The 12656-nt window shown below is 54.2% G+C and overlaps 1 protein-coding gene across 12 annotated transcripts in view; it reads left to right on the top strand.

The window, feature by feature from the left end:
- FGFR2 (fibroblast growth factor receptor 2) overlaps positions 1-12656 on the top strand; it is a 103322-nt gene that overhangs the window by 18515 nt on the left and 72151 nt on the right. For 5 of the 12 annotated variants that reach the window (XM_044240641.1, XM_044240640.1, XM_044240638.1 and 2 more), the window contains 2 exons: positions 9198-9464; positions 10361-10438. The exons of 3 other annotated variants lie outside the window; for them this stretch is intronic. In XM_044240641.1, the coding sequence (XP_044096576.1) occupies positions 9198-9464; positions 10361-10438 (345 nt within the window). The remainder of the gene's footprint in view (positions 1-9197; positions 9465-10360; positions 10439-12656) is intronic. 4 more of the 12 variants (XM_044240649.1, XM_044240648.1, XM_044240643.1 and 1 more) reach the window with 1 other exon arrangement.

Below are 12656 nucleotides of genomic sequence, written 5' to 3'. Positions count from 1 at the left end.
AAAGTCAGGGTCAGATTGGCTTTTCAGAAGCTTGCTCTGGTGGTCTCTGGTGGATAATCATAGGGCGGACTGTGGCGGTGGGTTGGGGCCCTCGTAGAGGTCTTCTTGAGAAAAGGCTTGCCGTGAATCTGCCCGTGAGGTCTTGCCCTTGCTCTCTTTTCAGAGCCGTTTCAGAGGGAATTGGCCGGGGTGCAGGTGCGGGGCCCCATCGGATGGGAGGCAGGAGGGAGAAGCCGGGCTTCAGGGTGGACTTGGAGCCGAGTCATGTTGCGGGGTGATTCTGTTTAGCAAGGAAGGGCACGTGCTGGTTTTGGGTGGCACGTCTGTAGCAGGGCAGCTGGAAATGGGAGCCCGAGAGCAGGGAGTTGAGCGGCGTTGACCTGGAGCGGGTGGGAAGAGCTGCCGAGATGGAGGGGAACAGAGGGCAGGGCACGGAGCCCCGGAGCCGGGGTGGGATTTGGCACCTATTCGCAGACACAGGGTGTGTGGAAGGAGGAGGAGGTCCCAGGAAGCCAGGAACACCATGGGGCTCTGTGGTTAGGGACTCACACGTGCGCGCAAGCAGAAAACAGAATGAGACTGTAGGGGCGCCTGGGTGGCTCAGTGGGTTAAGCCTCTGCCTTCGGCTCAGGTCATGATCCCAGGGTCCTGGGATCGAGCCCCGCATCGGGCTCTCTGCTCAGCAGGGAGCCTGCCCCCCCCCCCCCCCCGCCTCTCTGCCTGCTTGTGATCTCTATCAATTAAATAAATAAAAGCTTAAAAAAAAAAAAAAGAATGACACTATAGACGAATAACACTAAACCACGTGTTAGGGCGCCCGGAATATAGTAGGAGGCTCCCCTCTGCTGTGTTACGTCCCCATCGTTCCATGCTTGAGAACACCGGGTTGCGTGGCTTTCCTTTCTCTTGTGCTTTGTCCGCTGCTGCCGAGGAGCCGAGTTTCGGCTGGAAGGTCTGCCTTCCTACTGGCGCATCCATTCGTGTTTCTGCGGAGGGCCGGCCCGAGCTTGATGCTTTCCGCCCGCTCTCCGTTATCTTCTGTTCCTGGTTTGCAGGAGAAGAGACAGGAAGTGATGACAACAGCTGAGAAGTTTGTTTCCGGGCGCACAGGTTTTAAGTGGCAGACTGGGACTGGGGTCTGTTCTCAGTGTGTTCGCGTCTCCGGCGTGTCCTTTTCCGAAGAGTCACTGGGGCGGGGACCGAGATGGGATCAGAGCCTGAATGCCAGGGCACCAGGAAGGGCCTTGGGGACCAGCTGTGGGAGTCCAAGGAGCATCTGATTAGGAAGGTGGTTAACCCCTTTATACGAGGAAGAGGGCTGTGCCATAGTCAGGACTGGGAGGTGCTGAAAACATTTTGGGGGCTGATGGGGTTTTCAGAACCGGAGATGATGTGTTGATTTTAGAGGCGACGCCTCTGCAAGGCCACTCCTGATCTTAAAGATTGTGTCGATAAAGGTCCGGCAAATCCCGATGATTCCTTCCTTCTTTACCTCCTCGTGAAGCTCTGTCCCCCGGCCCCCAGTTCCCTTCCTGATACAGTGAGTACGAAGCCTTCCCATGGGGAGAAAGTTCCCAGGAGTCTGAGTCAGCCGGTAGGGACACCAGCAGTGTCTAAGGAAGCCCTGAAGATCTTGAGAAGTGTCCCTGCCTCCTGTGTCTGGCAAGTGTGTTTCCAGAAGGCAGGGGGCTCGGGCGGCCAAGAGAATGGACTCCTCGTTTTATACTAGACCGGGGCTGTGGGCTACTGCGACAGAACTTGTGGGGCTGGTTTCTGCTTCAGATAATCTAATGGCTTGCTTGGGATATGCTTTTTGAGCAGAGGGGGCTGAGTTTGGAGGTTCTCACTCAAGCAGAGCTGCCAGGGAGTTGAGGCAGAGGGGGTTGTTTGGTGCCTGTGTCCTGGAGGTCCGGTGGAAATTCTGCTGTCCTGAACATGAGGGTTTGATGCAGGTGTCGTGACCAGGGAGTAAACCCTCCTTTTGGTGTCCCCCTCCCTTTTGGAGAACGTGATGGTTAATATCCCGGAACGTCAGGATCAAAAGGAGGAGGAGATACAGTAAGACAGGGGGCGAATATTTCCACGTTGGGTCCAAATCTTGGGGGATAGTAATGACCCCTCAGATGGGCCTTCCTTGGCGCTTGGCGGTTTCTCCAGTTTGATTTTCTCAGGGGCAACAGCATCATTTCTTTTCAAACTTGGAAAGCTGTTCACCATGGTTCTCAGTGATAGACCGAAATTATATGAGGGGTGTGCCTAAATATATAATTTTTAATGGTTACCATATTGGGACCATATGCCATTATCCCATCCGATCATGAAGCATGTGAGCCAGTCCAGAATTTCTGGAACAGGCGAGCTACTGTGGCAGAGGTAGCTATTAGCTGTTGTTATGGGCCCCGGGGAACCGAGAAGGGGAGTTTTAAGCGCTGACGTGTGCCTATAAGACACCCCGACAAAGATTTCTCTTTCCGACCCTCTCTGGTCGGAAAGAGAAATCTGCATGCAGCCTTTCAGCCTGGTTACGTATCTGTGTTCCGTTGCTTTGACTTCTGTGTGTCCCCCGTTTTCCTGCTGGCAGCACTTCTCGAGGGAGGGAGCTATCGTCTTTGTGCTGTGCGGCCTATTTGCCTCTCCCTCCTGCCTCTTAAAGAACAAGTAGTACCCATGCCTTATAAGGTCTCCGTTTGATGTCAGGCTTTTCGTCTTCTGCAAGTCTGATCTTGTAGAGGGGAAGCTTGGAGGATGTCTCAGCCGAAACAGCCAGGTCTGCCGCCGCCGCTGTCTGTGTGTCTGCAGAGCCCCGGTAGTAGGGCCCACGGGGGCAGTTGTTTCTGATGTCACTGGGGGGTGGGGACCCTGGTGCCTTTATGTCTTCCCGGTGGTGAGTGTCGGTGCCAGGCGGGCCCATCTGGTGCCATCAGCCTCTGTAGGTTACAGGAAAGTGGGCCGTGATGCCCAGGTCTCCACTGTCCCGACTCCCTCCAGTCCTGCTTGTGAAAATGCTTCAGGAGTCCTGTGTGAGACGAGGGGGCTTGGTAGTCCATTCCCGTGGACAGAAAATTGGGTACCGTCCAGTTAAAACTTTGTACCCGGACCACGGTGTGGCGGCTTCAGGCTGTCTCCAAGACCAGGAGGGCAAGTCGAGGCTTACCGGAACGGACGGGATCAGCTGCCACTTACTTCCACGTGTGGCCCGCACTGTGACGCTGCAGTGACATTTGCAGCTTCGTTCTGTGGCTGCTTCTGTCCCGACGCTGGCAGCCGCACGGCGGTGATGTTTATTTCTCTTGTATGGGGCGGTGCCGTATCTGGGAAGGCACCAGGAAACCCAGGCTGTTTTACTACTCCTGCCCCGGGGGCTGGTGCGACAGTTCCCGTGGGAGCCCCGAGCTGTGCCGAGGGGCGCGGGTTTGTCCCCGCACCCTGCCACCCGCCAGGCCTCCGCTCCAGGTCCACCCCCGGGGGTCGAGAGTGGGGGATCTGTTTCCCCAGTTCTTGCTCTTTCTCCCTTTTTAAAACCCTTTCTGGAGGAATAGGTTTGGGGCTTGGGTGCCGCTGGGTATCTGAGAGGGAGGAGCGCGGGGGGCGGCCTTCCGGGGGCCACCCCACCGCATCCTCGAAGCCGGGGTTCCTGTTTCTTAGCCGTGATCACCTCGGCTCGTGAAAAGCCACCGTCCCGAGGAAACCCCAGCAGAGGCTGACTCTGTGCCGTGTGACGTCGTCGTCCTGCTGGCATAAGCCGCTTTGTTCGCCCGGAACAGTTTAAATCTGTCGTCCACGCTCCGCAAGCGATTGGACGGGGCGAGACGCGGGCTTCCCATCTGTTCTCTGTTTGCACTTGGGCGCCATTTCAAAAACCACACGGGAGAGTTTATAGGCAAACGTTATAAAAAGTGACAGTCTGAATTGCTGCTATGGCTGGTTTGGCAACATACAGCGTTACCTGAAATAGCTTACTGTTCCCAACGCCCGCCCCGCTTCGGTTGTCCCCAGGCAGTCTGGCTGGTGACACTGGCGAGGGACCAGGAACAGGCACGGTGAAGGCGTGTAAGTCACGGCCCTTTGCTGACTTTCTCGGGATGTCCCCCCGCCCTCCCCAGCCCTCCCCAGGCCGCTGGGCACAGTCAGCCAGGATTTGCTTCCCTCGGTTTGTTTACCCGGGGGGTCAACACTCATGGTCTGCGGCCAGTGACATCAGTGCAGTGTCACTCCGAGGGTTCATGACCCCTGCCTCAGTTTCCTTCTCTGCCCCGATGAGGCCCCTCCGCCCTCGTGAGGGCGCGAGGCCTTCCTGAGGGCAGTGGGGGGTGGCCCACGGCGGGGATGGCACAGACGGCATTCGGGGAACACCGCTGCGGGCGTGCCCGCTCTTCCAGTTCCTAACCTCCCAGTGGTCACTTTATAGAGAAGCAGTGAGGCCTCCTGCCGCTGGCACTTCTCAGGGTTTGGAACTTCTGGGGAGAAAGTTGAAATTCATGTGCCCACTGTGTGCGGGCGGGTCATAGAAAGCAGCACGGAGAGCCCTCCCCGGACGTCACCTCGCCCGCCTACCTGCTTAGCGGTTTTAGGTCACAGCGACAGTGCCCAGCGCTAGTGTATGTCTCTGCTCGCTTTCTCACTTCTTTGTGAACTTACATTATGAAAGACAGGCGGGGACGTTCTGTGTCTGTCTGGGGACATCCCTGAAAGAGTATTTGGTGTGCAGCACAGTGGCTTCTGGAACCTTCCCCCGTTGTGATTTGGCGAGATCAGAAGAGGAACAGCGTTGGACTGTGCGTTCCACGGGGATGTCAGCCCTTGCTCTGCACAAGAAAGGTCAAAAGTAAGCTGTGGCACCAGAAAAACAAAACAAAACAAAACAAAACCCCAAATCCAGGAAATGTTAATATGACTATAAAAGGTATTGTTTAAATCTCCCCCGGGGAATACTTTGCCCTGTGTGGACGGTCATGTGTTAGAGAGCCGACCGAGCCACCGGTTGGAGTCCGGACACGGACCCGGCCGTGTCCGTGGAAGTGGACCGACCTCCGAGAGGCTGCTGGGGCATCACCGCCGCATCCTCTCTGGTGTCCGAGGACTGGGGTGAGGGAGATACCTGTGCAGGTGTGGGCAGAGCACTCGGGGAGCGTGTTTGCCCAGCGTGGGCAAGAAAGCCACCTGTAGGATTCGGGCACAGAAGAGAAACCCAGCCCGGATTGGCCTCTTGGGGATGGGTGGGGACAGAGTGGCCCCCACGGAGCCAGCTGTTGGGGTTCCAGACAAACCACCCATGTCCTTGGCACCTTGTCCCGAGGTGTCCGATGCCCGAACCCACAGGTGGGCGGGGTTGCTCCTGGGAGCAGTGGACCAGTGCGGCATCCCTTCCCTCCCCCGCTCAGCCCCCATCATAGTCCTCCTGGCGTGCACCCTGGGCTTGCTGGGCCTCACACAGCCCGGGGGAGCTTTGTGTGAATGGATCGCCCCGGTGAGGGAGGAGCACGTGCTTTCTGAACGTCCCACGCGGTCGTCACGGTCAGACTCACGGTCAGTGAGGTGGCTTCGTCTGATGGATGGACATCATTATTGATATCTTTGGGGGAGTTATTTTACTATCTTGGAGCTTATCACCTAACTGGGACACCGGGTGACAGTTTTGACCTGGTTTTACTGGAAAGAAAAACCACTATTAGTGTAAGTCATCTTCTATGGAGATGGGAGCCGGTCCGTAAAACCGTCCTGTGTCCTGCGGAGATCCGCCAGTCCAGGTTTTGTCCGAGCATCCTCTGGCAGGGGCGGAAGGAAGGCAGCAGCAGTGCCTGTCAGGGGCCCAGCAAGTTACAGGTGGGACGATGAGGTTCCTGCTGGTCGGCTCACTGGGCCCTCCCAGGGCACACTGTGTTATCTGGGCCTTCTCGCTTGTCAGTGGATGAGGGGCCAGGGATGCGGAGATAAGCAGGAATGGAGTGGACTTGGGCCTCAGGGCTTCATCCTCTTCTCGTGCAGGATGGTCCCCATTTATCAAGCAGCCCCTGTGTATCCAGCCCAAAACAGGACACGGTCCCTGCCCTGGAGGCCTCCTGTGCCCTGTCCCTTCTATGACCGGAAGGATACTTGTGTCTTTGGTCACGTGGTCCATGCCCCTGTGGTTTTGGTGAGCCTTAGTGGTTTCCCTATTTCAGGTGAGGCAAAAGATTCTCAGTGAAAATGCTTTCCTTTAAAAACAGGGAAATCCTGGCTCTACCTTGGTCAGGGGAGAGATTTTTCTGTATCATAAATGCAAGTATCTTGCTTACCTTTTTTTTTTTTTTTTTTTAAAGCAGTGTGTGTGCATCTATCTCCCTGCCTGCCTGTAGTAGGGACATACTTCTGACCTGAGGAGCAGGGTAGAGGCAGGCTGGCTGCATGGGTCCCATCTCTCCTGAAGAGAGAGGGGAACGTTGTGGTTTGGGTCCAGCTCCCCCTCCTCCGTCGTCTCTGGATGACCAGCTCTGACTCCGAGGAATATGCTTAGTGATGTGCGCCTGAGGCCGTGTGGGCCTCACAGATACTGATCATTTCATGACCCAGGCTGATCCCGTGTAAATTCACTCTAGCGTTGCGGGTGCTTTTCAGTAATTATTGGTGGGTTATAAGGAACCAAAGGGCATCTGATCCTTGCTCTGACCAGCTGCGGAAGGGGTGGGCCAGCCGTCCTTTGGGACACTGTGGGCCCTGGGGGGCTCCAGGCTGCTGCAAGTGGGGCAGAGTCTGAGATTTGTGGCCAAACCAAAATAGTTTTTCTCCTCCTCTCCCCTCTCCTCTTGCCCACATATTCCCTCCTTTTCCTTTTCTGCCCAGGCTTCAGAGTTCAAGGTCTCTCTCTTTGTCCTGCAGTTCAGTTGCATGAGGGCTTGACCAGCCTCAGGAAGTGTGGCCTGAGGAACTCCCAGCTACGTTCCTAGCGGCATTCTTCAAAAGCCACTTTGCCCTTCACTCCCTAGGGAAGCCTTCCTCGAACAGCCCATTCAGCGGGGCTTGGCAAACTTTTTGTAAAGGGCAAGGCTTCGCAGGACGGAGGGCATCTGTTGGGACTCATCCGCTCTGCCATTGTAACAACCTCGGCCCCAGACAATACTTCAGGAACGAGCGTGGCCGCGAGCCAGCAAAACTCTGTTTACAGTAACGGGTGATGGCTGGCTTTGGCCTGGGGGCCGCAGTCTGCCAGCTCCCGCTCTGGGACGAGTCCTCCCCCCGTCTGTGCTGGTGCTGCTGGCTTGCTGGCTTGGGCTTCCTGGCCCTTGAGACCACCTCCCGTACTTTATATTTTTGGCCGATTTTCTCTTTATTGTTGGTCGCCTCCGCTGTAATTAAGGTCCCACCCGTGTTGCAAAGGATTTCCTTGTGCCCCCTTGCTTCCCAAGCATCCAGGCTCAAGTGTGGCCCGTGGTACGTGTTCAGCAGGTGTTGAATGAGGAAAACAGATTTACTTGGGAAATGTAATGTACCTGCGAGTTGGGGTTTTCTGCCCTTGTTGCCGGCCATGTTTGTCCACGGTAAACTTGACTTTTATTTTCTTTTATTTTGTCGCGGTTGTCCCTTTATGTCCACATCCTCTTCGGCGTCTGGACCCATCTCGGCATGTGTGCTTTTGGAGGTGCCCCTTTGTGGAGCCCTGGGCCTCCCGTGTTGGCTGTTGATGGTGGTGCTGTGGAGAATTTCTAGAAGCAGAGGCACGCGGTCTTCCCTCTTCCTTCAACAATGGAACTAAGGCACGAAGCAACTTTATTCCCTTGTTACATGGGAGTTTGGTCCCGACTTTGCTCAGAAGGGCAAAACAGCTGCCTCGTGATGCCCAGATTTGGAGCCATCCCAGAGCTGGGAGGTTTGGGTTCCTGGGCCTGGGACTCTGGGTACCATTCACAGTTCCCATTGTGAGGGATGAAAGCCCATTCATGGGTCCTCGTGGGTCCCAGCCAGCAGCTCCGGCCGCTTTCCTTATAAGCCTGTGGCTCCGTCTCACCTCTCCTTGCACACATTGTACCGTCCCCTCTTGCCCTGCACATCGGGTGCTGGCAGTCCTGGTCAGCACGGGCCCCTTCCATGTGTATGCCCAGAGGCAGAGCAGGACACCCAAGGAGACCTGAGCCCTCCGTCTAGACCTCGCTGTCTCCCCAGAAGACAGGACGCGGCCATGGGATCCGTGGTGCTTCCCCAGAAGTGGGCAAAGCAGGCAGGTGAACAAGGAGGGGAGATCCACATCGCCCCAGGCCTGGGGGACGGATGACAAGCTCACATCCAACAGGATGATTTGGGCCTTGAAACATGAATCGGGTAAATGGGGAGGGGAGGGAGGAAGGACCCCCTAAAGGGACATAAAGTTAGAGGCCTGAGGGGGCTGGAACCCAGGATGTGTCAGGGGAGCTGGCGGGTGGGGAGGGACCGGTCCTGCAGTGTCCTAGGGTCAGGTGCGCAATGCTCAGTAGGTTCGTTTCCAGATCGATTTGAGTGCGATATGGAGACCGCCTCTCGGACGTCGGGGGGCATTTTGATCTTTTCAGTGTGAAGAGAAACAGTGTGTTCCAGCTTACCCAGCACAGAATTAGGTCTCCAGACCAGCAAAGCAATCTGAGCCTGAGAGTTTTGTAGAAGGACTCATTTGTCTCCCTTGAGTTTGAGGCTATTTCATTGTAAGAAGCTTGGCTTTGTGACAACAGTCTAGCAAAAATAAATACACGGGTGTGTGTGTGTGAGTGTGTGTGTACTTGTGTATGTGTGTGTAGGTATAGACACACAGCCGTGCAGTTGCACTGAATGAAAAAAATGATAAAACACACATCCCTACGAATGAAAAAATGCCACAGGAATAGAATGACCAGGTGTGACAGTTGCAGGCAGACTTGGGATTGGCAATCGACTGAAAAGTTTTCTTGTACGATATCGTTCCATGCTGGGTTTCGGGTGTGTGTTTACAGCCGTCCAGCTCGCACAGACCCAGCAGGGCCGCTTCTGCTGGGCGCTTCCTGTGGTCCCCGTCTCGGACCCTCAGTCTGCTCTGTGCACGAGGCTGTCTCCTGGGTTTCCCGGGTGTGGGCAGAGGTGAATGCCTGCCTGGGCCATTTGCAATCCAACAATGGCCTCTCCTGGGAATAAACGGGCCGCCACTGACCTTTGTTGGACGTTCTCTCCTTTTCCTCCTTCCCATCTGTCTCCATCTTCTCTCTCCTACCTTTCTGCAGAGCCGCCAACCAAATACCAAATCTCCCAACCTGAAGTTTACGTGGCCGCGCCCGGGGAGTCGCTAGAGTTGCGCTGTCCGTTGAGAGATGCCGCCATGATCAGTTGGACTAAGGATGGGGTACACTTGGGGCCCAACAATAGGACAGTGCTTACTGGGGAATACTTGCAGATAAAAGGTGCCACGCCTAGAGACTCCGGCCTCTATGCATGCACGGCGGCTAGGCCGGTAGACAGCGAGGCTGTCTACTTCATGGTGAATGTCACAGGTGAGTTGGCCCGCAGGCCCTCCGCTCTCTCTCCTTTGTAGCTGTTTTCTGGGTCAAATCATATTGGATGAGCGAAGTCATAGCGGGAGCTGCTAATTGGATGCCACGCACAGAGCTTTATAGTTTGCTGTTGATCTGTTTCTGAAGTGCTTCCACGGGACCAGCTCGACCACAGAGGCTGGTCGTTAAAAATGATGGGATTCTCGTGTGGAAAGTAACATTTCCCTTTTAAGACAGTCCGCTCTTGTAGAAGTAAAAACACATCTTCAACTCCCATTCCCCGCCTACCCCACGCCCCACCCCCACCATACTGCTGGCATCCTTGGCATGTAGAACCCAGGATTGAAATTTGATGGGGAAGATTTCTGATTCCTTTTATTAAAATGTGAGTTTCTCTCCTTCTTGATTTTTCCTCCATGCAGTTAAGGGGAAGACCCCCTGTGTGGCCGAGATTAAAGGTTTGCTTTGAGAAGTCAGTGAACGGCTGGAAGGCCACACAGGGGCTAAGCTGGGCTAGGGACTAAATACAGATTCCCTTCCTGAGAACTGAAAGGTGGTGTTGGGAAGACTCTTTGGACGCATCACAACACAATCAGTCAATCTGTTGGGGACCTGAATGCTGTTTGAAGCTTAAAAATCTAGCTTCGATATATATCCAGCTTGACAGCATGTTTAAATAACGTGAAAGCAGAAAGCTTTGCGAATCATAATGCAGATCAACTGTCATCACGGAGAGAACATTTAAGCCATTAAAACCATCTTCGCTAAGCACGGTCTCTGACTCTTGCGTGGGCTCCCGGGTTGAGGAAGGCCCTCTCTAGAAGGACCGAGTTGTACATGATTACAGCCTTTTGCTTCGCACAAACACAACCATGGCTATATTCTTTTGAATACAGATGCCATCTCGTCTGGAGATGACGAGGACGACACAGACGGCTCCGAGGATTTTGTCAGTGAGAACAGTAACAACAAGAGTAAGTAGTGGCCGCCTCAGAAGGTTCCGGAGTGAGCAGAGCCTGGTGGGAAGTCCGGACTCTAACCTGTCATCTCGTCCGTTCTTCCGGATGCCGTGTCTGTCCTGCAGCCCTCGCCTTTCCTCTGCCATGTCTGCTTTCCCGACTTTCTAATTCTGAGAATAAACCATTGTTCCTGAACACCCTTCTCTACCGTTTGTCCTTTCTTACTGTGTCAGAAAGCCGCTCTCTCTGGAAAGCCGTCACGATTTTCCTTTCCTTGAATTTCTTTTTCTCTTTGGTTTCTCACCATTTGGGGACATCACCCGAGTAGAACCAAATACCATCTTCTGGTATCCTGGGACCGTGCGGGGCTTTACTCGGGGGTTCTCCACTGGGGGGCTTCTCCTCCTCCTCCCTTCCCCGGGGACATTGGGCAATGTTGGGTTGTCTCAACAGGGGGAGGAGGGATGCCAGTGCATCCAGTGGATGGAAGCCAGGGGGCTGCTGCAGTGTCCTGGACCGCCTGTGACCAAGAGGGATCTGGTCCAGGATGTCAGTAGGGCTGAGGTTGAGAAACCAGGGCCTTGTTAAACATTACTGCGTGCCGAGCGGAAGTAAGGGGAGTAGTGTGCCTTACTCTGCAGACCGATAGAGAAGGGGACCGGCAGGTGCCGTTGGCTTTGTGAAGGCAGTTAATGCTAGCAGTGACACGTGGGTGGCCTTGGTGTAGAAGCACGTGGCCTCTCTACCTCTGTCACTCGGGCAAGTAATTTACCTCTGTGCCTCAGTTTCTTCAACTGTAAAACGGGAATAGCCACAGTGTCCATTGGGGTTAACGAGGATTTTGTTTGTATTTGAGTTTGTGTTTGCACAGCGCCCAGAAGAGTGTGTGCGTTTGTTCAAGAAAGAAGGTAAAATAGAGCCTTTGTTGTCTTTCCGATAATACGGCTTGCGTGTTCCCAGAGTGATGTTAGACGGGTCCCCGGCATTCTTCCCTCAGGTGTTACATTCTACATTTTTCCAAAAGGATTTTCGTCAGTTTCATAAATTTAAACAAGTCCTAAATAATAAGACAGTTATTAAAAGAGGCCCAGGGCTGTTTCAGGGAAGATGAGAAAATTGAAACTGTTAGGGACCCGGAAGAATGTGTTAAGTGGGAAATTGCACTTGTCCCTGAGTCTCCTAGCAGCTTAGGCAAAAAGGAAAATATTTTGGTCTACAGTTTTCACTGTTTCGGAAAAAGGCTTAGAGCCTGGACCACTAACATCAGCGTCATCTCTAACAACTTACCAGAAATGAAAATGGCAAGGCCCCACCCCAGACGCACTGAATTAGAAACTCCTGGAGTGATTCTCCTGTCCCGTGAAGAATAAGCTCTGACTTAGGGATTCCCACATGTCGATGTGCCTCGAGCAGGAGTTTGCCGTTAGAACTCTTGTTTATAAAACAGTGGGTGAGTGAAACTGTCCTCTGCTGTGATTTGTACCAACCCTTTAACAAAGTTATTATTACAATTTAATGATAAAACTCTGGTGCATCAGAAGACATCACTCATTCCCTGTTATTACTTCTTTGGCTCTACAGGGGAGGGTACAAAAGACCCTGCTTTGGAGGTCCTGCTTTGGGCAGACTCTGTGCTGGTTGCTGGCTCAGGCAGAGCATCCCCCACTCCGCCCCTGCCCCCGCCACACCCCACAAGGTAGAGAAAGGTATTATTCCTGTGTTACTGATTGGAAGTTAACGATCCAGCGAGCAAAAGGCAAAACTGCCATTTACTTGTAGACCAGTTCATGTCGAATCACAGTGCCCCTCTCCCAGTCCCCAGGGTGATGAAGGGGGCGCAGTGTTGTTTATAGCCCCAAATGAGGCCCACTCGTGGGATATCAGCCCCGGCGGCAGCTGGGTTGTGTTAGCATGATTGCCCACTGCACTGTCCGCTGAACCAAGTCTGATGGCAGGTTACCTGCAATCCTTGGGACGCGGTGCAATGTAACAGCAAGGTATAGATTACGTAACAAGTAGACCGACTGAACCGACCCTCTTCCTGACGATTGGGAAGGATTACCTGCCTCGGAGCTCCAGGCTTTCCTCCTGAACACTAGTTCCAACCGCCCGGTGCCTGTGCAGACGGGCCAGGGAGTGGAGCACACTGAAGGGACGCCATGCCTTCACCCTGGGACCAGGCTGCTTTGTAATTAGCTCTCGAATGACACCAAGTCTGCCCCACGATGGGTGC

The sequence above is a fragment of the Neovison vison genome, chromosome 2 (genome assembly GCF_020171115.1).
Source record: "Neovison vison isolate M4711 chromosome 2, ASM_NN_V1, whole genome shotgun sequence".
Classification (NCBI taxonomy): domain Eukaryota; kingdom Metazoa; phylum Chordata; class Mammalia; order Carnivora; family Mustelidae; genus Neogale; species Neogale vison.
Note: the sequence above shows the minus strand (reverse complement) of the source record. Positions and strands in the feature narration are given on the sequence as shown.